The 26,583-nt window shown below is 39.3% G+C and overlaps 1 protein-coding gene across 1 annotated transcript in view; it reads left to right on the forward strand.

Moving 5' to 3' along the window:
• Positions 1–846: 846 nt before the first annotated feature.
• Positions 847–26,583, forward strand: part of LOC104507102 (kinase D-interacting substrate of 220 kDa-like) — a gene marked incomplete at both ends in the record, with an annotated part of 36,673 nt that continues 10,936 nt past the window's right edge. The window contains 7 exons of the mRNA XM_010148279.1: positions 847–987; positions 1,301–1,541; positions 1,701–1,789; positions 3,020–3,164; positions 7,060–7,222; positions 20,870–21,048; positions 23,651–23,877. Of these exons, the coding sequence (XP_010146581.1) occupies positions 847–987; positions 1,301–1,541; positions 1,701–1,789; positions 3,020–3,164; positions 7,060–7,222; positions 20,870–21,048; positions 23,651–23,877 (1,185 nt within the window). The remainder of the gene's footprint in view (positions 988–1,300; positions 1,542–1,700; positions 1,790–3,019; positions 3,165–7,059; positions 7,223–20,869; positions 21,049–23,650; positions 23,878–26,583) is intronic.

Raw genomic sequence — 26,583 nt, forward strand, 5'->3', positions numbered from 1 at the left:
AACTCTTTCCTGGCTGAACACAGCATACCTCCGTAGATTAGATCTGTAGATCAGAGCTAATATGTTGTATGATGATACGTTGTGCAAATATTTCTGTAGCACAGCAGACCTTGCCTGTGTGTTGCCACTGTGTTTCTTGACCATTGTTTATTGAGTGGTATTTATCTGTCAGTTTCAGCCACTTAGGAGTTAGGCTCACCCTTTGAAATCAAAGGAGAGAAGTAGGTGTTTCTGGAGTTCTTCATATGACTTTTGTCATCTGAACGGGCGTATTCAAGATTAATGTAGTGGCAGATAGATCAGATTTAATGTCTACCCTGTAGTTACTGAAATTAGGGCAGGTGAATTCCACCTTTGTTTCTATATTATTAAGAGTAGTTGTTAAATGTGCAACTTGAAGAACTTATTCTGCCTATGCTGAATAGGAATTAGTGAGCGTTAGTGTAATAACATGATATGCTTGGCTGGAAGACAGGGAGATAATTTTAGCATACATTTTATGCAAAAAATACTGAGGATTGTCTGAAGCTTCAAATACTCTTTTGTTTACTCTTGAAATACTGGTTTACAGTGCATAAATATTACTTTCTTTTAAAATAAGATTATAATGGCATTTAAGTAAGGATAGTTTGTTACATTGAAGTGGAGTATGCTGCTCTGCTGTATTTTTTCTGCAAATAGAAAATTAGAATTTGGAAAGTGACATTTTAGGGCTTTCACTTCGAGTATTCATAAGTGTTTATTTTTGTAATCTTACTGAAGTGGTTTTGAGACAAGCAGCAATCTGCAAAAGGAATTATATGTTTTTTTGGGAGTTTCAGACAGAGTGTCTCTCTGTTTTTATAGGTTTTGAAATGTGAGGTGGAACTGATGGCCAAAATGGCGAAAACCATCGACAGCTTCACTCAGAACCAGACACGGCTTGTTGTAATTATTGATGGGTTGGATGCTTGTGAGCAGGACAAAGTTTTACAGATGCTTGATACGGTGAGTGGGGTCATTGTATAAAGATGATCTCTTCTATAGATGAGCTCGAATGACATTGCTACGTGATACCTTCTTGGTGATGACATCCACTGTAACTACCAAGCTGATTTGTCAAACGTGCTTATTTCCAATTGCGGATGAATTCCTAGCATTCAGTATCTCATGTTGAAGAAACTGACACATCTGTACATCTCTTGTTCTCTCAAGTTTATAACTTGAACAGAATGAATGTAAAATGTTGTGTCAGACACCTACATGACCCACGGTTACTATTCATTCTGATTAACAAGGTGTACTGTCTACTTTTTTACAGGTCCGAGTCTTGTTTTCTAAAGGCCCATTTATTGCTATTTTTGCAAGTGACCCACACATTATTATAAAGGCTATTAACCAGAATCTCAACAGTGTTCTACGTGATTCAAACATAAATGGACACGATTATATGCGAAACATTGTCCATTTGCCAGTTTTCCTGAATAGCCGGGGGCTTAGTAATGCAAAAAAACTGATGGCTTCGACAACCAATGGGGATATTCCTTATACAGATAATGCAGGTAAGGTTATGCAAGAGATGGTATGAAAGGTACAGAGCCAGTGTTCCAAAACTCCTTTTCTTGAAACAATGTAAACAATTAGCAGTTCATTGGTGGTGTTTTAGACATCAGTCAAATATGTATGAATGGAGAAAATGCCTGCCTTTTTTCTTTCCGTAGGATTGCATGAAGAGGTTGACAGGAGAGTTTCTCAGAACAGTCTTGGAGACATGACCAAGCTTGGTAGCAAAACTGCTCTCAATAGGCGGGTGAGAAAAATTTTTAGACTAAATGAAGATACTGGTAATACTTCTTTTCTACCCCTTCCTTTTCTCTTTACATTTTCAATTTTGTCAACTTGGAAGACTTAACAAACCACTGTTATGAAATCAATATAAATGATCTATGTAGGAAAAGCACGTTCTTAAATTAGTAGGCTGATGCTCTATCAAAGAGGGAAAAGTTTGCTTGCTCACCAAAGTGATCTTTTCTACAAATACTTAAATTCAGCTCCCTGTGAATGCAGAGATGACACACCATGTTGGTAGTAGCTATGTATATATGTAGACTTGGTACGTATGTAGACTTTGGATTATTCTGCATAAGCCTGGTGTCACTTTGTCACAGGATGTTGCATCAAGGGGCAGTAATTGAGCAGATGAAGAAATTTAGACTATTATAGCATGAGACTTCTACTGCAACATGTCCACCACAGTTTGTCCTACCATCTGTTCTGTTTTCCCATCTATACGTAAAATCAGAAAGTGGTCGAATAAAAGGTATCTGGGAAGTAGTGAAAAGCAGCACAGTCTGAGGATTCTGAGGTTTTTGAGCTGCCACAGGAAGAGATATGGGGAGTTCTGTAGGAGAACCTTATGTTAACTTTAATTTAAAATGTAATTACTAAATGCATGGTATTTTGCTTTTTTCCAAAGAGAGTAGGAAATGATGATAGTGCTGAAACTGGTAACAATTTTATATGGAAATCATGTTCCATTGTTACACAGTCAAATCAGAATTAAAGTCTGGTAAATATTTTTATGGTATTTCACAGAATCATAGCATGGTTTGGGTGGGAAGGGACCTTAAAGATCATCCAGTTCCACCCCCCCTGCTATGGACAGGGACACCTTCCACTAGACCAGGCTGCTCAAAGCCTCATCCAGCCTGGCCTGGAATATTGGCTTTCTGGGCTGCCAGCGCACACGGCCGGCTCCTGTTCAGCTTTTCCCCCACCTGTACCCCCAAGTCCTTCTCCTCAGGGCTGCTCTCTATCCACTCTCCACTCAGCCTGTACTTGTGCTTGGGATTGCCCCAACCCAGGTGCAGGACCTTGCACTTGGCCTTGTTGAACTTCATGAGTTCAATTTCATGTCAACCTCACAGATAGGTATTCACAAAGGTTCCCATTTCATAATCAAGTAAAACTGAAGTATTTCAAATACGTAGAACTTTTTGATAGTAAGTAGTATTTCTTGCTTTTTTGTAATCATTATCAGGATACTTACCGAAGGCGCCAGATGCAACGTACCATTACCCGCCAAATGTCTTTTGATTTGACCAAGCTGTTGGTTACAGAGGATTGGTTCAGTGATATCAGTCCTCAGACCATGAGAAGATTGCTAAATATTGTTTCGGTGACAGGTGAGTGTGGCATGTTTGTGTGTGGTAGACAGTATTGTGTTTTGGATGCTTGTGGTTAGACTTTTTAGCGTGTAATGGACAAGTCAGTCTGTGGGTTGATTTTGAAAATCCTTCTGAATCAAACTTTTCTACAGTGCAAGCAAAAACTGTTCTATGTAGAATTTAAAAAAATAGTACCTTGTTTCATTGAATTCAGTTGGGAGGCAAATGATTCTAGTCTACATTTTTAGAAAGTTTTATATTTTTTAAATTATGAAGTGGGATGACAAAATATATTTTTCAATTTCATAATTGTCTAATGTGAAAAAAGCTTGTAGTGCTGGTATCTTAAAAGATAAACTGTAAAAGCAGGTAGGTCTCCTTTACATTTTTGCTATGGATATTTGGAGTCCTTTTTTCCTAAATGGTTGTCTAGGGCATTTTATGACCTGTTTTCTTTCAACAGAACACAATCAAGACATTGGTATCTGTGAGGTTTAAAAACTGGAATCAACTGGAAAAGGACTTAGGGAAGTCTAATAAAGTCATGTTTAATGTAGTAGGTGAAGTGGGGAGTGATTATTTACTGTCTTTCCTGTTGCCGACTCTAAAAGGCCCTGAATAGCCGTACGGCTAACTGGTTCAGGACAAACAAAAGGAGTTACCTGTCACACTGTGTAGTTAGGTGCATAACTCTGCAAAGGTGTCATATGGATTAAGAAACTATTAAATACCTGAAAAGTAAGATTCATCAAATGCTAATAGAAGGAAGCAATGCACCACAAACCATCAGGGGCTGGAAGAACAAAAGAGAATATTACTTTTTCCCAGGTTCTGAAACTTTTACATAAGTGTTAGCTATTGTACAGTATGAGGCTTCGGGGCGACTTGGACCTTTACTCAGAATTGGCTTGATCTTTTATCAGCAAAACAATATCCTGGCAGAAGCTTGAGCTTAATTTCACTATCCTTAACCCATTTTTGTGTTCATGTGAAAGCCAACATCAGCTTTTTCAGAAGGATCAAATGTCATGTTTTCTTTGTCCTAGGCGTTGTATCCTGAATTTTACCATTAAGATTTGAACCCTTGTAGAAAAGTGCCATTAATCACCGGGTGCTAGTGAAATACTGTTTTATTGTGAGGGTGGACCCAGCCCTGGCACAGGAGTCCCAGGGAGGCTGTGGAGTCTCCATCCTTGGAGTTGCTCAGAGTCCATCTGGACACGGCCCTGGGCAGCTGGCTCTGAGTGGCCCTGCTTGAGCAGGGGGGTTGGACCAGATGATCCCCAGAGCTCCCTCCCAACCTCAACCACGCAGTGACCCTGTGAAACAAGTAATATTAACAATTTCTAGGACTAACCGTAAAATGTATTGGATTCACAGATATGTCAAATGAATTGTCTTTCACACTTAAAAATATTTCAGTACTATTTAGCATGCGTACTTAGTATATTAAGCTCGGTTTATTAGATAAGAGAGAGTGCACGTGGGAAGGTTAATTCAGGAAGGCTTCTTGCCACTGGTACACAAGGTTACTGACTCTCAAAATAATGCGTAGCGTCATGACTGAAGAGACAGTAAACAGTTGTTCCTCTGCCTGCACCCGAGTTTAGGAAAGGACAAATAGTGCTTTTAAAATATGAAAGACCTATTTGAAAAAATGTTGCATTTACTATAGAGATGTTTCTGCTTTTGTTTTGGTTTCTTTTCCTTACATTTAGTCTTGCATGCAATTTCAGCTTTCCTGTTGACGCAGTAGGTATCAGTGGTGTCTTTAAGAAGAAGCAGTGCACCTTTTGAGCTATTCCCTAACACCCTCATCCTAGTTACAGCTTCTTACATTACACTTTAAGGAGGCTCCTGGAAGTTTACATGAATCCTTTTCTCTGCAGCCCCTGTGCTCTGAACAAAATGGATTACTTGTTTTTATGCCACTTCAGGTCTTTTAATCTGAGTTCCTGGTTTTATGGTAAAGGATCTCACTAAATGACAAGTGGTACTACACTGGACACATGGCGAAACAAAATGAATATTACTGTGTTTTAAAGGAAAGTACTTCTCTTGCTTTAGTTATTTAAACCCAGAGCTTGTGATAATTTGATTAATGTTATGTTAATGAAAATAGAATCTGTAAAACTTCTGATTTCAGTAAGCCTAATAAAATTTGATTACTAGGAAGACTACAGTATGACTCTACCGGTAATAGTAGCAATAAAAGATTATGTTAATTACCTTTGTCATTGATAGAAATATGACTTATGTCTTTTGATGATAACATTTAATGCTTAAGTAAAAAAGTAAATATTAATTTTCTAATGAGAGCTGGATCATTTCAAAGAGAGAATTTTAGTAAGAAAACTTTGACAGATACAGAAATAATAGTTGCCTGCAGGCCTATGAAGGATGAGTTCAACAGATTATGCATTAAATTCTTCATCCGGTGATTGTAGCCATACTGCCTACACTGGGTGTCTCTGTTACACGGCAGACAGCTGGAGCTAAGAAACCTGCTGCAACCATCTCAGGTCTCACTTAAGGTGTTTGTTTTACCAGTTGATGTACAGAGTAATGGCACAGGCCAAAACTGAACTGATTAAAAAAGTTGCAGAAACCTGCTAAAGCAGTGTTGATGCTGCATCCACTGCCCAACTTAACACTGCATCTGGGAGTACTGATTTCCAGCATGCAACAAGCAGGTGCAACTGGCTGAGGTCCGGTAGAGTGCCGAGGTGATCATCTTCGGAAGTATGATACAAGGACACAGCTGTATGTCTCTGAGCTGAGGTTCAGGTCTGTCAAACCAACCTGGGTAACACAGAGGGGTTGGCTGTCTCAGCAGTTCGGTTCCCAGTGCTTGCATAATACGGATTTTCCTAATTTACCTTCATTCAGATTATGAAGAATTAAATGTAAATGTGGCTCTAAATTAAGTAAAATAACCCATATCTTATTTCCTATTCCATTAACTTAATGCTAGTACAATTAATAGAAGAGTGTTAATATGTTTTCCTCATTTTCCCCTCCTTTTTTCCCTTTTTAGCAACAATTCATACATGACAACAGACCTAAAATTCTGAGCTAATCTTTTAAATAAATGTGCAGTGTCTTAACATTGTCACTACAATTTGTAGCATGAAATGTCTGGTTTTAGCATGTTATAGTGCAGATGTGAAAGTATAACAAACTGTTAGTTGTAAAAACAAAAAAATCCCTGCAAGAACACATTTATTGTACTATAATCTGTGGTTATATATGATTATTTCATGAACAGCTTCATGAGCAGAGCCTTCAGGCTGTAAGTTACATGTCATCACCTATGATGATAATACCATTCTGAAAGATTTGCTAAAACTTGAAATGTATAAACTGTAGCATTCTTTTTTTTAAATTAACTTTATTTGCAATTCATATCTTGCCTTATTAACTTAAAACAGTCTTATGTTTATAGCTTTGAATTTTACATTATTGGCTATTGAAGATGGCAGTTGTCTGCTTAACTTTTGACCATATTCCATGTGCCAGTGCACTGAAGATACTTCATAGTATTAGCACTATTTTTGTCTTTAGATTGAAAAATTAATGCTGTGTGAGATTCTCTGTTGAGTTTTGTTAAAGTAACAAGATTCACCTGTAACAGGATGATAGTAATTAGTGTTTAACTTGGAGCTGAAGTTGACAGTTCTGGAGAGTCTTATGTTCTGACCAGTATTTGCAGGAATTTTAATTGTTGTCAAATGATCTTTTTAGGTGCAACTTGATGATTTTGAACTTACCGAGCTAAAAATGTAATACCAGAAAGTTCGCAGATCAGGTCAAAGGACTTACCATAGCTGTTACTTTGAGGAGAAAAAAGATCTCTTTCAAAAGGGAAAAAAAAAATCCCCTGTGTTTCCTCCCTCCTTCCCTGCTACATTAGGTCGTTTATTGCGAGCTAACCAGATCACGTTCAGTTGGGATAGACTGGCTAGTTGGATCAACCTCACGGAGCAGTGGCCCTACAGAACGTCGTGGCTCATACTGCATCTTGAAGAGACCGAAGGTGTTTCGGATCAGCTGACGTTAAAAACCATCTATGAGAGGTGGGTGCTATTCTGGTAGTGGTATGCACTTTGAGTGGTTAAAACAGTGATCATCATTAATGATTATTAGAATAACGTGGCTTTCAGACAGCTACCAAAAACTGCCTTTACTGGTAAAGACCTCTGAAGCTCTGGTGCTTAGCAAGTGTGCTCCAGGCTGTGGCAGTGCCCTTTGCTGCGGTTACGGAATACGAAAGCGAAGCACAACTTGTTCCACTGCTCATGCGCGTTGCTGTCCCACAGAGCTGTCTAGGTATGGCAAGTGACAGCAAAAGGTCACTGCGTTGTCAGTGAACGTGCCTCTCCAGAACCTGGCTGCTTCTGAGAAAGGGCTTGTGGGTTGTGACAAGTGACCTGATGACAGTGGGAGGAATGGAAGAGAAAGAATGTGACTGGGAGTTGGGCCTAGAGAACAGGAGCAGAATCTGAGAATGAAAGTCAGGGAGAGGAAAGAAGGGTTTGACTTGTGTAAGAAATGAATGAGATCAGATGAAAAGAACAGCGGAGGTAAAGAGGCAAGGCTGGGATTGATTGAACAAGTTGCCGGAAAATCTAGAGACTTTGCGGTGTCCAGGGTAAGTCCAGGGTCCAGTACCTGAAAGGGCCTACAAGGAAGCTGGGAGGGACTTTTTACAAGGGCCTGTAGTGTCAGGACAAGGGGTAATGGGTTTAAATTGAAAGTGGGGAGGTTTAGATTAGATGTCAGGAAGAAGTTCTTCATGGAGAGGGTGGTGAGGCATTGGGACAGGTTGCCCAGAGAAGCTGTGGATGCCCCATCCCTTCCAACCCAAACCATTCCGTGGTTCTATGAACTGTATTGATGTAGTGATAAAGCTGAGATCTCATCTGTCTGGTGATCTGGGCGATCATCTTTACCGTATGCTGAATATGAAAAGGTCTGTGAACTCTTTGGGATTATCTAATGCTCTAAAAATTCTGTTTTATCCAAAATAATCCTTTCTGTGTGGTGGTTATTCTTTTTATCTACAACTGTTTGAAGTCACTTGGCTTGAATATCTCTTTCTGTATCAGTTCAAAGTACACTGTTTACTTCAGTTTCTCTTTTAAAACTTCATTGTCTGTTTTCTAAGATGTTTCTGGTTTATAAAGCAGCTTTTGGAGTCTGTTTTTGTATATTTTGGAATAGACACCACATTTTGATACTTACACTGCTTCAGTTCCAGTACTAAGTTTCTGTTACTTTCCTGCCTTTTATTCTGCACAGATTTTTTTTTTTTAATGTTGGTATTTTCAAACAGAAACAAGAATATAATTTTCCTAGTATTGAATAGTTTTTGTCAAACTACTTTTTTGTGTGACAGTGAAAATTCTGCTTTGGTTTTGCTGCTTTATATGATAACGGGTTTAAATTGAAAGTGGGCAGATTGGATATCAGGAAGAAGTTCTTCCTGGAGAGGGTGGTGAGGCCCTGGAAGAGGTTGCCCAGAGAAGCTGTGGATGCCCCATCCCTGGAAGTGTTCAAGGCCAGGCTGGATGAGGCTTTGAGCAACCTGGTCTAGTGGAAGGTGTCCCTGCCCATGGCAGGGGGGTTGGAACTAGATGGTCTTTAAGGTCCCTTCCAGCCCAAACACTTCTGTGATTCTGGGATCTCTCTGGGGTGAAAGGATTCTTGTAGGTTCTGTGTTAAGTGTAAGAGTTATGCTCTCACCCACATTCTGCATATAAGGAGAATGCTTTGATATTATACTTTATTTTTCCAACTTTTGGAATATCATGTAGTTAATAACTTGTGAATCACCAGAATTCCGTTGCAGTGAGAGCTCTCCGTTGCCTTCCTCTTAGCCGCTGACTGCGCGGGGCAGAGGGTTAACACGACAGATGGATCAGTTAAACGTGCCCTCACTGAACAGTGACAGTAGGTGATTTGTGTGTGCGCTTGAGGGTATGACAAGTGGTAATAAAACCGGTGCTGGTTTACTTCCGTGTCGTTGGAGGCAGATGAGAGCCAGCGCTGCGCGAAGCCCGTGGCCGTCGGGAGCGGGATGCCGGCAGGCGGCACTAGCGTGACAGCTGCTCGCCCGGCTCCTGTGCGCAGGCCTTGGCGTCTGCTGTGTGCGTGTCGAACCTTAGCCATCCTTTCCGCTAGGCGCTTTGTTTCTCAGTAACTCAAAGAATGCTTTTACAACGTATAAAAAGTATTGTAGAAAGAAAAGAATCAAGTAGTCAAGCTTTAAGTAATGAAAGAATAATAGTCTGCAGTTAATTCCCCTCTATGTAAGCATTACGATGTATGTTCATATGCTATTTTTCCTCTCTAAGATTCCTGTCTTACATCCAGAATTTAATTTTGCAATCTGTATATGCAGGCTGCGTAATAAAAAAACGTGGTGGTGGTGGGGTAGGTATTTTCTTTCACATCGCGGTGCAATCCGTTGTAGTTGAAAAGAATGCCGTAGGAAAATGAAACTAAGACACCTGAAAGCTGCTTTATTAAATTCCTTCTCGGAGTTTGTGATGCTGGGCTAGTCACCTCTGCCGCACCTTCACTCAGTGTTTGTGCCTCTCTTGGGAGGTGGTACACAGTTTACGGTTCTGTAGGCTGACATGAATAAGTGCTTAGTGTTCAGAGCTATATCTGAAGCTAGTGAGAGCTCTGCTTTCAGTAGGTGGAATACTCTGGAAAAAAAAACCCTGGGTTTCTCAGTTTAGTTACTAAATAAAAATACCTGTTTATCTGCACTTTAGCTTTTTGTTTTTGATTTTAACAGCAAATTAACTAATGTAATCTTAATGTGAAGGATTGTTGGGGAAAGTAAATTTGGCGAAAGTACATTTGTGAGTGTTTTTCTATAAATACCATGATGAATATGGAAAACTGTTGATGAGTATGAAACCAGTTCTGTCAGGAGTAGTGTAGCTTTACTGTATCATACTATGCAAAGGTAGGAAAACATGTTGAATGCTGTATTGGTAATGTTCTCCCATGGTCTTTAAAAACAAACAAACAAAACCCCCACACCAAACTAAAATTAGGCTTCAGTTTGTGGCACAGGTGCATCTCTGTGAACAGTCTTTATGGGTTCGAGTCACTTAGACTTCTCTATTAGTAACAAGTAAAAATGCTGTGTTGTAATTCTTTTGTAGTGTGGAATAGGCTCGTGCTTTGTAATTGTGTCAAATCTTGAAAATACAAAATGCTGAGTCTGCAGTGTTGCCCTTCAGTCCATATTCTGGAGAAAAATATTTTTACTCTTCTTACTTCCTTAAACTCACTTGCTGTTATCCTCTCACTTCCAGCCTCTCTCTTTGCTGGTCTAGATCTTTGCTTTCCACTTGATACACTTACTAGTACCAGTATTTACTCCTTCAGGTTCATGTGTTGCCTTTTCAAGTTGTCTCTCACCGTCAGGATTTTCATGTAGTCTCTCTCCTTGCCAGCTTAAGCTCCTACTTCTGATTCCTTGCCTGTTGTGTTCTCCTTCTCCTTTTGTGTTTAGTTGTTCTGTGGTCAAGGCCACTATTGTCCTTACCCACCTTTTCATCCTGGTCTACTTTAATTATCATTTTATTTATAATTGTGACATACAGTTAATACTCCTCTACATTTATGTTGTACTACGTTCTTCTCGGTGTTGCTGTAAAGAGTCTTCCTAATGTCAGTTTTGTATAATGCCAAAATGGTTTGCAGAAGTTGCAAAAAGCAAATTTTTCAAGCCCTGAAGTAGAAAAAAAATACATGGGCTTTCTGTAAATTAAGTTGTAAGAGAATTAAGTTGTCAGATGAAAGCAGGCTTCTGTTGAATGTTTGCAACTGATACTTCTCAGACTTGTAAATTAGCCAGCTCTGGGAATGTGCTCTCTTGTGAAGACTAAATGAAACATCCATGCGTCAGAATGAATGTCAGTACCAGATCTAAATGATATACTGGGAAAAGTCACAGTGGCTTTTGTAGAGAGAAGTTACGTTTAAAGACACTGAATTCTCAGCAGAGTCAATGAGTATGTGAAGAAGACAATGTTAATATTTTTAAATATAAGAAATTTTAAGGAAGGTCTTGATCTAAGAATATTTAATTGTATTAAAATTTAAGGTAATAATAGGCAAGATTGCCTTAGGAAAACAAAAGAAGGAAGCAAAAGATATGAGTAAGACGTGTGAGAAACTAGCAGCTAAGGTTTCCAAAGATAATACTTGTGCTTTTTGACATATCTGTGAGTGGTCTGGCAGAGGGAGAAGATGGAGTGTGGGGATAACCAGGGCAACTCTTTGACAAGGGGTTGTGGAAGTAGCTATGAGTAAATAAAAGTAATTGTGGATACAGGTGTCATAAAATAGGGCGGGAAATAGTCTCCTCTATAATCCTGCTAATGTAGTAATGGGCTCTAAATCTGTATTGAGGGAAAAAATTCACAAATCATTGCTGTTTTTTCTGAAAAAGTATGTTCAGTGCTCAGTGTCGGGAAATGAACCGCTGTCTCTAGGAGTTACCAGCAAAAGCAATAGAAAGAAAGGAAAGTTCAACACAATTATACAAACCTGTGATGTATCTGACTTCTACACACTTTGAGATTCTAGTCATCACATTTCAAAAAACTTGTACCAAAGTAGAAAAGATACAGAAAAGATATTCGAGAGGATGAGGAGAGCCCTATTCTTCAAATTTTGCTATGCAGTGTCATCACTCTCCAATTTCCTATGCAGTGAGGAGTCGCAGTTTCACTTGGATACTTTCTCCTCTCTGTTTTTGGGTTCTCAAGTCTAAATTTGGGTTCTTCAGTCTAAAATGTTTGAGTCGTTTCTTTCTTTTCCCCAAAGACCTTAGTTTCTCATTTCAGTTTGAAGCTTTGAGTTTGTCACCTTTACTTCTCAGGTTGCCCAGAGAAGCTGTGGATGCCCCATCCCTGGAAGTGTTCAAGGCCAGGCTGGATGAGGCTTTGAGCAACCTGGTCTAGTGGAAGGTGTCCCTGCCCATGGCAGGGGGTTGGAATTAGATGGTCTTTAAGGTCCCTTCCAACCCACACCATTCTGTGATATCAGCATATAGTTGCTGGTCCCTGAGTTTGTGATGTGACTGTTCTTACGTATTCATTCAGAATATTAGAACGAGGAAAGAAGGAGCTCTCATGAGCCATCTGTTCAGATTAGGATCTCCACCCTTACTTAATCTCCTTGAAAACATGCTTTTGAGGAGGTTGAACTAAAGTGTGGAAATCAAGGATCTTAAATCTTTTCTTTTAAAAAAAGATAAATATCTTCCAGGATGAGAAAGTGGTTGTGCTTTCCTCAGAGCTGTAAGTAACCGTTATTTAAAACTTAACAACATATAATTTATCCATCACTTGGGCTGGGTTTAACCTCTGCAATAAAGTATTTGTGCACATATGTATGCATGCCTACCTATGATGGATGTCAGATTGGGTGGCAAAGTGATGGGCCGAAGCACAAATTTAGAAGATAACATAATAGCTTTCTTTTATTCAGGATTCTTTTTTTGTGTGGGGGGCTAGAGGATGTATCACAGCCATAGCTTATTTATTACTTTTTTTATGCTTTTGCAATTCTTACATCATTCAAAGGAGTAATTGTGGAAGACATCTGCTGATTTATCAATAATGGAAAGTATTGGTGTTTTTTCAGTCCTGGGTGCTGTCTTTCCAATTTCAGCACTGGTGTACAATCTCACTTTTTTTTTTCCCAGTCTTTACTGATGTTACCCCTTTTTGGAAGCAACCACAGAAATAGTTCTCTCTAGTAATGGTAACCAGAGAAACACTTCATTTCAGGTTACTGTGCAACTCATCCTCTGTTTCTCTTTTTTTCTCTTTTCTTCAGATTAAACTGGTAACAACTGCTTTAGTTTGGAGTTCTATAGAGTGGTTGCATCGGTGCTGTGTTTTACTGATAAGTTCAGATCTTGTGTGGTACGCCCATGTGGATCAAATTAAGAAATGTCTTAAGCAGGTTAAAACATCTTTCTGTTCACATACAGTTGAATATTTCTACTTCATTGTTTACTACTTCAGTTTAAGAAAGTGTATTTACAGCGTCCTAAAAATAACACCAAGATGAAATTATATGAAATTATTTTATTAAAGAAATTGATTTCATACAAAATCAAAAAATAGTATTTTGTAGCACTAGTAGTAAAATTTATTTTTTCCCCATATAAAGGCTCATTTATTTTTATAGCAATTTGATGACACATCTGCTTGCTTTATTCAGCTGAAAAGAAAATGTTGGTTCTTGGTGTTTTGTAAAATTGCTTTGTTAAATTATTTTCGAAATCGTTCAACTTTTAACAAATGACATTTGATACTAACATTGGAAAGCAATTTCAGCTAATTAAGTAGATCCTTCTATAAACCATTGGAACATTAAGATGACAAACTGTTCATTCAGGATTATTTTAATTGGTACAATTATTGTAATTTTGTTGCAATTATGTGTTGAGCTAAAAGCTTTTGTCTAAATCATTTGAGGGTTTTTTGTTAATATACATAAGTAAGAAAAAAAGAAGTAAAATAAAAACGGGAGATAAGCATTATCTGTCTACTTTTTCATTACAGTGCTTTAGACAAGTATCTATTAAATTATTCTTTTTAAAAAGTATGTTACATGTTTTCAGCAAATCTCTACCAGTGCTAAGATTGAGCAAGATCATTTGAAATGTAACTTTTCTGGAAGGTTGTGATGTTAATTTGAGTTCTGACACAGTTTAAATAATTTCACCCTTTTTATTAGAAGGTAACTTTGGAGGGATTTGCAAGTTGTGTAAAACCTGTTGACGTATTAATTTAAGAAGTATAGCTCTTAGTGATTACAGAAATTAAAACCAGGGAAGTTATGGAAAGTGCCACATTCCACACTCGGGTTATAATGTTCTCTGCAATCATCTTTTGCCCAGGCCAGGTTTAAATAAATCACTTCCTTTAAGCAGACAATTGAACGTTCTTGTAGACCTCACAGTGAGGCATTACTTCTAAGTTTTTAACTTGCTTTTCTTTTTCAGTTTCCTTTTCTTGCCTCCTCCTTAACACGCAGGGCATGTAAAGTGCTTGTGTTTCTTAGTGTGGTCTCAGTGTTAAAAGACCTACATGAGGCAAGATGTGAAAGTGAAGTACCAGAGGACACGACAAGTTAGGAGGTTCAGATGAAGAGGTAGTAGGGAGAGAAAAAAGATTTGGAGCAAAAGCTAATCAGAACAAGACAGAGGAGTATTTTAAGCTTTTTTTTTTTTTTTTTTAGTTAACTTTGTAGTATAAAGTATTAAGTCATATTTCTAAAGTACTTACCAGATAATATAAAATGCTTGCAGTATAGTTAATATGCATTAATGACATCTCTCAAACACACCCCTGTGTTGATTTCGAATCCTTTTCAAGTTCTGGTTAGAACGCAGAAGCTGCAATTTCAGCAGCACTACAAAGAACTTCAGGAAAGAAAACGTACTGTTAATCTGTGTAAGTCAGGTCATGAGCCTTCCTATACTTTCTGGGGAATTGATAAAGTTGGGAAACAAAATACTAGATTATGGCTTTCCATGTCTGCTTAGCATTTTTGTCAGAAGTAGAATGTTTATTCAAAACCTGTGAGCATGGAAAACCTTGCGAGGTACGATGGTAAGCTGGAAATGCATCACTTAGCTGCATACTGCTCGTGGGCCGTAGCCTGGCTCTTACCCACAATAAATGTGATGTAATCTATCTCTTGGAAAAAAAGAGGAGATAATATACTTGCTTCCTAATCAGAAGAGTCTTGTTTTCTCATACTGCTGTACAAGCCTACCACTGAGCAGTAGCAAGGAGTATCAAGTTCTTTGGAAGCTGATGCTCTGGTATTAAGTGCAACAACTTGCTCATACACCCATACAATGAATTTGCTTCATTAGATAAGCTCTGTCGTAAGAAGCTGATGCAGAAGGGCAAGATAAGAAACAGATCAGGTAATCCAAATGCTGTATAAAGGAAACAGTATGTGTTTGGTCCTGGTTGGCATGAATTCTGGGTAGTAACCTATTCATGTAGTCTAGCGGTTGTACCTTTTTGCCTTCCATTTCTGGATAGCATTTGCAACAGATCGATGCATTAGTCTTTGACTTACTCTGAGAAGGGTAACTTGTGCTTCTGAGAGTGAAATGTTGTTGTGGTTTAACCCCAGCTACCAGCTAAGCACCACACAGCCTCTCACTCACAAGTGTTTGTCTTGGACCTTCAGTGGAGTGTCCTTTTGTGTGGTCCTGGCATTTAACTGTGTGCCGTACGGTAGTCCCAGAAAAGAATCTTGTGCTGGAGACTGGGATGAACCATGACCGTTTCTGCTGCTAGAGGATCTGCAAATACTTGCTGAATATTTGAAGTCCTACAGGTGTAGGGGGCAGAATGTGGGTGTAGGGTGTGCTCTGGGAAGTTGTATTAAGCCAGACCTTTTTAATACGGCTCAGTGACAGTGCGTGATACTGGTTGTGGGAGAGTAGTTTAATAAATACTGATCTCTTAAGGATCAAAATGGTTTTTCTTTCTGAAATGATCAAAAGGAGGAACAGTCAGAAGAGGTGCTTTATCTACTCTAAATTGAATTGGATAGTCAGTTTTGCAAAGCAAGCTTTCCTGGATACCTACGGTAATAGGAGTTTTTAAATAGCTGTTGCATCTGTTCAGTAAAATCTCTGTACTGCTTAATATGCACTGAGGGGTTTATAATTTTTGTCTAGGTAGATATATCAAACTACAGCTTTTTTCTGTTGTTCTTTATTAAGTTAAAACATTGATTCCCTTATGTTTTACCTTTGAGTGTGTGATGAGTTTTTATTCCTGCCTCTATACAAGTGGGCAGGTAAGGAGATGGTGTTTTTCAATGTCCAAATGACCTGTTGCAAGTTTCAGTTTGAAACACTATTTGCAGCACTATTCTTGTTATGTTGATAGTACTGCAAATTTTCTGGAGTGTTTTGTGTGAGAGCTTTTAATCCAGAGAAAATGCACCACCACCACCCTCCCCCAGGCATAAAGGGGGATCCCTATACTGACCACACATGAGAACAACAGGATAAATAACTTCAGAGCAAAGCATAAAATACATTATTAGTATTTGATTATTAGAGATCAGAGGTCTAATTAGCAGACTGTTAAGCATCAAAATTTTGTATTATGTTCCAAAGTGGCCCAGAATTTCTAGTTTTCTGTTTCTCAGTAGCAAACCTTTAGAAAACATATTTTTCTTTCATTTTTAATGAAGAGTTATTTCATTACTTTAAGCAAAATTTTTGTCTTTTTTCTCTCAACACAATTTTAACAGGCTCGTGATGGATGAAGGTTGACATGCCTTCTGTTGCTCTAGGTATTATTTAATAACAAATAGTGAGGTCTGCTGCTTTACATGGAGTGCAGGAGTTAAATGACTCTTGTCCAGAGTTACTTGCTCCTGTAAACACGTGAGGAAAAAAAAGAAAAAATTCAGGTATGCAAAGAGATTTTGTAGCTTTTCTTTGTTTTCATGTTCAGAGAAAGAGGTTTGGAAAGAGCAGGGAGAACAGTCCTTCTGAGCATGAGGACTTGCAGAGGAAGTCAACCTTCCACCTGTCCAGGAGCAGTAAGGAGGCTGCTCCACGAGAGAAGGCAAGCTGGGAGCTGAGGAGGACAGCAAGAGAGGCCTCGTGAGCAAGGAACGCAGTCCTGCAGTAGCCAAACGGGCAGATTAGAGCAGGTTCAGTAGCCAGGGACAGCAAACAGCCCGGTGGTCTGTAGCCATGAGGCACGTTTCAGGTCAAGCCAAGAAGTCAAGTCAGTGAGTCAAGGTCATGACCAGTAAGGCATAGACGTAGCTCAGACACGGACTAAAGGCCAAGGCCTGAGCTCGAAGGCACTTCTCAGATCAAGCAAGAGCGACCTCCAGGGCGGCTGCTCACATCTCCTGTCGCAGCAGTCCGATCCCAGGTTACTCAGCTGCGCCCTACCAGAGCTGGTCTTGGGGACAGGCACAGTGAAACCCCTGGCCGGGGGAAGAGGCGATAGAGCCTGTAGTTGATGCTGCTGCCTTTTTACCACCCCCTGGCCGGGTGAAGGACCCCATCCTGTGCTGGCAGCCATCTCCCGCGGTAGGTAGGCTGTGTCATGTACAGCTCAGTGTCTAAGCCGGGCCGGACCCACTGTTGGAACGTGGAGGTTATTTGCCAAATCAGTGGTGGGAGTGTGAATTGAACATAAAATAGAAAAACATTGGTGCAGCTTCACAGTCTCTTGAATGGAAGATATGATGACATACCTATATCTACTTGTAATAAATTATTTTATTTGAAGAAAAATACGGAAATAATCCATCGTTGTTGGAATATAACTTAACCCACACTGCAAGCAGTTTTTAATTTTAGCTGCGCATGGAAAGAACACGTGTGAAATAGTGGGATGAATTTTTAAGGTTCTCTTCTGTCAGTGTAATGTTCTGTTCTGGGCTCATTCCTTTTAAATTCAAGTAATTTCTTGTGGAAGCAGAACTCTAACAGTGACAGTTTTTGATGTTTCTGATTTGAAGAATAGTTCTTCTGCCTCAGGAAAATCTAGTCCTAAAATGAGAATTGGGTGTTCACAGTGCTTTATTTTTAGATCTGTGTGCTTATATTTTAGAAGTAACTCCTAAAGAGCTTTACATGCTAACCTTTTATTTTTTTATCTGAGCAGTACAGGCACATGCGAATTTTGTGGCTCTTTGCCAAAAGATTATCATTTACATAAATATTTCTTTCAGAGACGTAGTTTAAGACATTGAGCTCAGGAGGTTAGAGTAGAGACTTCAATCTGCACACCAGCAGTGGGCTATTGGCTTCTGAACAGTAGCTTTGTTCATCGTATTCAGAACACTGTTCGCATTCAGACTTAAGTAGAGCTGGCATTAAAATTCAGCTAATTTGTTTCATGTGATTCATCAGCTGTGTGTTTTATTTAAATCTATGTCACATTCTCTTTTGGCTTTTTATTTTGTGGGTTTAAGTGCTGAAGTAGGCCACTTTTTAACTCTTCAGTCCCTGACTTTGAAAGTCACTTACTTTTCATTTTACCAGTGCTGAACTCTTGTCTAGAATACTGTTAATATATATAACTAAAGTGTGTGTTAGTGGTTTTGGTTTTCTTACATTTCTGATGTTTGACTAAACTGACTGTAAATGTAGGTTTATATGCGTAGTTTTATATAAGCAAAATAGTATAACCTATGGTAGTAGCTAAATATTAGCGCAAACTACTCACTTCTCAGATTCTGTTGAGTGATATGGGTCTTGCTTTGGTACTCCCAATGTTCTTTTTGTTTTGGTGGTATTTTGTTTGGGATTTTTTTGAGCATTCCAATCCTGGAGGTGTTACTTACTGGGTGTAAATTTCTCTTCTTAGGGAAGCACCCCCTTTTAGTCTCTTAAGGCTGAAGTCTGTGAAGCCTTACGTGCGTTGAACTTGCCTAAAGTGGATAATCCCACTGTCATCTCGATGACTGCTCATAATGACTTACAGGATCAGAACCTTTATTACAGTAGGCTGCACTGGCTTTTATACTTTACATTTGGTACATTTTCCTAGGCTGTGGAAGTAACATCTCACTGTGATTAAAGTTATTTGTAGATACTGCCATGCCGTGCTGAAATAAGCAGTATCCTCTATGTGTTAGGTACATGGTCCATTCAGATGTTTTCTGGTAAAATTTATAGGAATCTGTTAATTATACTTTTAGTATAGGGAAGGACTATAAATCAGATTGAAAGATTAACACACAGCTAAGATATTTAACGTAAAAGAGTTGCACTTACTTTAAGCATCTAGCATCGATCCTAAATTATTTTATTTCTCTTAACATTAAATGCTAAATATTCTGTGTAAATCTGCCACTATTGTCCCTAGAATAATCCCATGGTACATAAAATTCTACTTTTTATGGAGGATCTAAAAATAAAGATAAAAGATTATCATTGCTTTTAAAAAGCTAACAAATTGTGAAATAAGGTAAGATCATTCAGCTAAAAATAGATTTAGTTCATTAGCTGTATTAAAATACAATTCAATTACAACCCGGTATTTTCAAGTGTTATGTTCTTGTCTCTTCATAGACACATGAGTGTGTATTTATTTAATATAAGAGTTTTTTGGTTGCACTTTGATAGGTTACTGAGTGCATGAGGGCTCCTTCCTCCCTCTCCATCCATGCATCAGTGCACTCTTTTCCCCCACGACAGCACCGGCAGTTGCCTTAGCTGTTTTAATGGCCCAGTAATCGGAGAAAACTCTTACTCTTTCTTTGTACTACGCTGGCTTCTTCTGTCTGGCAAGTTACAGCAGCTCACAGGGCAGTCGACATGCCTATGCTGAGTCACGCCTTTCCATGGAACTATGATCATAGTATGTCTTTGGGAAAGTCACAGAATCACAGAATGGTTTGGGTTGGAAGGGACCTTAAAGATCATCAAAGACCTTACAGCCATAAACTAGTTAGGTGTGTCATTCGTTGTATATTTATATCAAGTTTTTTATTTTCTTTTTTTCTTAATAACTTTTTAAATATTTTTACTTTAAATACAGTGCGGTTACTTCACTGGTATCCAAACAGAGTGCTGTCACAGCCATTTTATAGTCATTACTGTAACCACATTAACCATTCTCAGTGGATTCTTTCACTGTTTCCTTTCTGGTTATCCTGGGTGTGAGAAACACTTTTTCATTTTAGTAAACTTTAATTTAGATTATCATTTCTCATTTGCTATCAGATGAGATGCCAGTCACGATACTATGAAATGAGATGTCAGGTAAAATAGGTTCATCTGTCCCATCACGTCAGCCTCCTCCATCACTTGTTTGCATTTGGTAGGAGCTTTTTGCCAACTCCCACAAGGATAGCATGTAATCCTTCTTGTCCTTTCCTAAAACTGTCCTTTATACTGATGCTTACAGAAAAACCCACTGCTGCTTGACAGCAGTCATAATGCACCAACATTTAGTTGTGGATTTAGCAGTGCTGGGTTAACAGTTGGACTTGATCTTAAAGGTCTTTTCCAACACAGATTCTGTGTTTCTAATGGTCCCTTATATTGATCGTGTCTCATTATTTTGTTGTTCTCTTCTTTGTGTGGCTTATCTCAGAAGGTGAATTACTTGATTGTGGCTTCTTATCTCAGAAGGTGAATTACTTGAAAGCAGGCAGTTGTTTTTCCGCTTTTTACCATGAAATCCCATGCAGTTGGGTTTTGATTGATGTCTAAGATGCCTGACAAGTGTTCCTGTTACAAGAAATGTTAGTTAAAAATGAGATTTTTAAGAGTGAAATTTCTGATTGAGGTATCAGGATTTGAATGGATGTTTGAGGTTCACACTGACAAATATTAACTTCCTCTTACTTTTTATTTGATGTTACTGATCTATAAATTCCTGATCTGATTTTACTCTTCTGTATGGCTTCTTTGAGATTTCTCTGCAGCACACAATTATATCATGTTGCTTAGAAGTTTGAGATTTTTTGCATATTAGAAAGTGTTAAATTGTTTGTTCTTCAGACAGTGCAGCTCTTCATGGGTTCTCTTTATTTTCCCGAGAACAGGGACAATGGATGCAAGTGTACTGTAATTTCACCCTAGAATATCACTATGCAAATGGTAGGTCATGCTGTAATAAACATGGTTTATGATTTATCTAATTTCCTTCTCCTCTGCCCCACAGAATTTCAAAGAATATTCCTACAACTAAAGATGTTGAACCTCTGCTTGAAATTGATGGAGATATACGGAACTTTGAAGTATTTTTATCTTCTCGAACACCTGTTCTTGTCGCCCGTGATGTAAGAACCTTTTTGCCATGTACTGTAAACTTAGATCCCAAGCTACGAGAAATCATTGCAGGTGAGTATGCTTTCGACTAAATGGAAAATGGCAATCGTATTATTTCTTTTCATTTTTGGTAGAGCTACTTTGTATGTTACATAGAATCCTGATTTGTTCACATTTGTTGATTGAATAACCCTAGACACAGATACAGTTTGGGGGTTGACCTGCTGGAAAGCAGCTCTGCAGAGAGGGACCTGGAATTCCGGGTGGACCACCAGCCAGCTATATGCCCCTTGGGCCAAGAAGACTAGTGGTATCCTGGGGGGCATTACAAAGAACGTGGCCAGCATGTCGAGGGCGGTTATCCTCGCCCTCTAGTCTGCTCTAGTGAGGCCACATCTGGAGTATTGTGTCCAGTTCTGGGCTCCCCAGCTCAAGACAGATAGGGAACTTCTGGGGAGACTCCAGTGGAGGGCTACGAGCATGATCACGGGAATGGAGCACCTCTCATGAGGAAAGGCTGAGAGAGCTGGGTCTGTTTAGCCTGGAGCAGAGAAGACTGAGAAGGGATCTCATCAATGCTTACAAATATCTAAAGGGTGGGTGTCAGGAGGATGGGGTCAGACTCTTTTCAGTTGTGCCCAGCAACAGGACAAGGGGCAGTGGGCACAAACTGGAACGCAGGAAATTCCATCTTAATGTGAGGAAGAACTTCTTTGCTTCAAGGATGCCAGAGCACTGGAACAGGCTGCCCAGAGAGGTTGTGGTCTCCTTCTCTGTAGGTATTCCAAGTCCACCTGGATGTGTTCCTGTCCAGCCTGCTCTAGGTGAACTGCTTGGGCAGATGATCTCCGGAGGTGCCTTCCAGCCCCTATCATTCTGTGAGAAGCATGGAGCTCACCCCGCGATGCTGGGGTTTCCTTGCTGCTTGTCACCAACCTTTTTTTTTGTGTCCAGTTCTGGGCTCCCCAGCTCAAGACAGATAGGGAACTTCTGGGGAGACTCCAGTGGAGGGCTACGAGCATGATCACGGGAATGGAGCACCTCTCATGAGGAAAGGCTGAGAGAGCTGGGTCTGTTTAGCCTGGAGCAGACAAGACTGAGAAGGGATCTCATCAATGCTTACAAATATCTAAAGGGTGGGTGTCAGGAGGATGGGGTCAGACTTTTTTCAGTTGTGACCAGCAACAGGACAAGGGGCAGTGGGCACAAACTGGAACACAGGAAATTCCATCTTAATGTAAGGAAGAACTTCTTTGCTTCAAGGATGCCAGAGCACTGGAACAGGCTGCCCAGAGAGGTTGTGGTCTCCTTCTCTGTAGGTATTCCAAGTCCACCTGGATGTGTTCCTGTCCAGCCTGCTCTAGGTGAACCTGCTTTGGCAGGGGAGTTGGATTAGGTAATCTCTAGAGGTCCATTCCAATTGCCTGATTCATCATATCAGACCTTCAGATTGATTTGACTTCAGTAACAGGCCATTTGGTTTCACTTCGTAGCTTTGCTGAGGCCAGATCATACTAGACTAAAGCATCTCTTTGGAGGGGGAAGTCCACTGTTCTTAATTTGAAGAGCGCTTTAGAAGATGAAGGAAACCAATACACACAATGATATTTTAGTAGTAGAGATGCAAGTTGACTTCTAGACATGTAACAATTTTGAATAGTGTCAGTAAGATCCTGTAGGACTGAAGCTGGTGAAACAAAGTGGGACATCTCCATTTGATGTCTTCCCCACTAGACACCTGTACAGTGGCACCAGTATAGTATAACAGTATAGTCTGCTATATTTAAATTCATCCTAGGACAAGTGGTGTTTATTGTGCAGTGGTTGTTAAACTATTATATGTACTTGCTTGTAGTGTCAAAAAAAGCAGCCAAGTTCAGGTTCTGTTCTGCAAAACCACTCTGCTGAGCATTAAATGCTCTCATTGCTCACTGCTGCTGTGGACTGATGTGATATGTGGGATGGCACTTCTTGTCCAGTCTTACTATTGTAATAGTGCACAGCTATTGGCTGTGGAATAAGACTAAGGTTTCTTAACATTTCCACCTGTTAAGCGATGCTAAAGCTTTGAAGAAAACCAGTATTCTAGGTGGGAACAGAATTCAGGTACGAATAGTTTGCTTTGCCTGTCTTTTCTGTCATGACACTCTTCTTCAGTCCTCAACTGGAATGCTTTTTGTTCTTGCTTTTTCCGACTTCCTTCTCTGCACTTGCTAGCTGCAGTGGGGCAGCCTGGCTTTGTACACAAGCCCCGTCTTGTGTATCTCTTCAGAAACCATAGGGGTCTGACAATCACATCACTGTATGTGATAGACTATGTCACTATGACTGTATCTCGTATCGGAGACAGACTTGGCATGATGTGTTCCTGCATTTCTTCCTATTTGGGATGAAATTATAACTTGTTCTCTCTTGAGAATGTTTAGAGGCATTTAATATACTGCATAAATTTATGCAATAAATTGTCCTAACTCTCCCAAAGACTCCAGTGTGTATGGGATCCTCAAAAGAAATCAACGGTGTGCAGCTGAAAGTGACATTTGCCGTTCTACTCGATGAGCTGTGATTGGAGTTAAATACACAAAAAAGTACCTTAATGAATTAGCAAACAAATCAAAACATTTCCAAATATTTCAAGCAAAGTCTCATTAGTTTTTACCTCTTTATTTTTCAGACGTTCGTGCTGCAAGAGATCAAATGAATATTGGAGGACTTCCTTATCCCACGTTGCCTTTACATGAGGCACCTGCTAGAGCAACTTCTCTGTTTAGTCAGCCTTCATCAGCTTGCTCTTCTACAGCCTCCTTCAACGGCCCTTTCAACAGCGGAGTTTTGTCACCGCAGCCTCACAGCAGTTACTATAGTGGTATGACAGGACCTCAGCATCCGTTTTACAATCGGGTAAATAATCGAGAACCAATTAACGTTCTTGTGATTTAATCTGGTAACATTGCAGATGCCATCTATAAAATATTAAGACTCGGGCATATTTTATTTAGGAATAGAGAAAAGTCCAAGAGTTGGTAAATTTTACAGTAATGTTCAGTCACTGTAGGCTGTGGGAGAAATTTGGTACATCACATGAGGAAAAACAAGTTATCCAATGGGGAAGAAAGTTAAAATCATTTTGAGACACTGCCTAGTTGTAGGATATTGCAAGGTGTGTTTTATTTTTGTGGGGTAAACTGTGCTCAATCATTCATACACTTGCTCACAGGCATCGGAATCGCTTTTTCTTGGTGACTTTGGTTAAAACATGCAGAAACTCAGGTGGGGAGCTACACCACAAGCATGTATGTCTGTCCTCCCGTTTGTCTCTTTTTGAAGTTATTCTGGGATCTTTTCCCTAAACTGGTGTTGCACTAGTTTAAAGGAATTAACATAAATTGCATAAAACACATATTCTGAGCTGTTTGTGGGCCTCAGGAAACATAGTCCTGGACATGGCTCCCTTGAAAATTGAATGAAGTGCTTAACTGTATTGTCAGATCAAGTCCTAACTTTTGTAGTTTTATAGGATGTGTTCAGTATTTTTAAACTTGCTACATTTTTTTTTTCTGCAGTACTGTCGGGAAAAAAAAAAAGTAGAAAGCAGATAGAACTCATAGTTTACTTCTGTATACAGGAAATGGCTTCAACTTTAAGTAGATTTGACTGTAGGTAAATGTTTAAGCTAATAAGCTGGAATGAAAATTGAGTTATTCCTAAATCAGTGTTTGTTAACCAAGGCAGAAAGTGTACATGTAGCACAGAAATTTAAGTTACCTGTTCAAAATTATTCTTATATGTCCTCAATACAGTGACAATATACTGTTTTGTTGAAAATGACTTAAAGTGACATACACCTTGAAGTAGTCCCAACACTGCTAAACGCTTGTCACATGAATCTTCGTGCTGATATTAGCTTAACTTTCTTGAAGTAGGTGTTTAATTGGAAGCCCTGGTTTTGTGTCTGTGTTACTGTACATGACAAGGTTTAAAGTCTGGGGTGCTACGTAGTTGAAACGTGTTGGTTGGGGTTTTTTGTCTCCTAATGAGCATTACAAAAGCAATTATTGGTGAGCTGTAAGCTTTTTTTGCAATCAGTTTATTTGTTCACTTGTATTAAGTGCATACACAGGCTTAAAGGCATGCTTACTTTTTTGCCTGCTGGAGACTAGAATACTTCTGTTTTGGTCTTTCTCTCTGGAATTTTATACTGCTCTTGTAAGGTACATTTGTTTTTAGTGTTACAATTTCAAATATTTACAAAGAGCTATGATCATTACTCTGAAGTCATAAAGGTACTGTCATGACCACCACATACTGAGGTAAGTGATGAGGCCCTTGTTACAGTAGAAAATCTAGGCTTAAAGGCTGTTTCCTTCAGTATTTTCTATCATTTTTCACCTCTCAGGTTTTTGTAAGAATGGTGTTTAAAAAAAGAACAGCAGCTGCAGAATAGGCTCTCCCCAGTAGAAGTTTGAGAGGTCTTGGATACCTGTATGACAGCAGGTTCAGATGCTTCTGTGGAAGTGCCTGAATTTTATGCAAGAACACCTTAAGTTTGGGGGTGGATCCCTCATTCAGACCAGTAAAAGATTCTTGTCCTGATGTCTTTAAGCATTCATTTGTGCTTAAGAAAAAGCCTTTGAGCTGTTGGGTAAAAATCTCTGTTTATTTTTAGGAAATATATATATTTTTTTTATTATGCATGGTTCTGCTTTGTTCTTTAGATGCTCCTGTGCTACAGACCTTGAACTTGCAGTGACATAATCTATTCAATTTTGGTTTAAAACCCCATTTTCTCTCTGTGTAGCTGTGCAGGAAAGTTCATAGTCCCATTTAGCAGCCCTTCCACTTGCCGCTTTGGCTCTCAGTATAGAACTGTGCTGGACATGTACGTTTCAGCACTGTCTAATGGCCTGGCTACAAGTTGGATTCCAATTCAGCTTCTCAAAATCACTGCCATCATGGATCATTATGGAGAGCATATTTCTTATGGGGAAGGGCAGAGCAGTAGGCAAATCTAATTGGGATTTCCTGGGTGGGAACTGGAAATTATGGTTTGTGAAGACTCTTTTTTAGCACAAGAGGAGCAAATTCTTTGGTATCTTGGGAAAATAATAACAAATAAACATGACACTTATGCCTTATAGGCTATCTGCAAACGTGGAGAACAGCTCAATGCTGGTTTATGCCCAGCATGTATTTATATTGATCTTGTGTTTTCATGATACCTCTCTTACTGTACTTCAAACAAAGATTGAGTCTGTGGAGTTCAAGCCTAGAAGGGCGAATTAATCTGACAGTTGGGAAGCAGTGGAGTAGTTGAAGCAGGCTCAAGGCATAATTAGAAATTATGAAAGAATTATTCCATAATTGCCTTATTGGACAAATTTTTTTCATTGCTTTGTAGTTTGATGACTCGCAACCAACAAACAGGTGCTGACTGCGTGTTTCAGAGGATAGCCTTCGCACTGGGAGATAGGCTCTTGAATGCAGTATGATCATTAAGCATTTCATGCTTGTGGGTTTTCCACGCGGTTTAAGCCGTTAGTGGAAAACGGAGGCAGTTAATTATTCTAGAAATAACGTGAACTTATTTTGAATAGAGTTTAATTTCCA

The sequence above is a fragment of the Eurypyga helias genome, unplaced genomic scaffold (assembly GCF_000690775.1).
Source record: "Eurypyga helias isolate BGI_N326 unplaced genomic scaffold, ASM69077v1 scaffold34153, whole genome shotgun sequence".
NCBI classification, from domain to species: Eukaryota; Metazoa; Chordata; class Aves; order Eurypygiformes; family Eurypygidae; genus Eurypyga; species Eurypyga helias.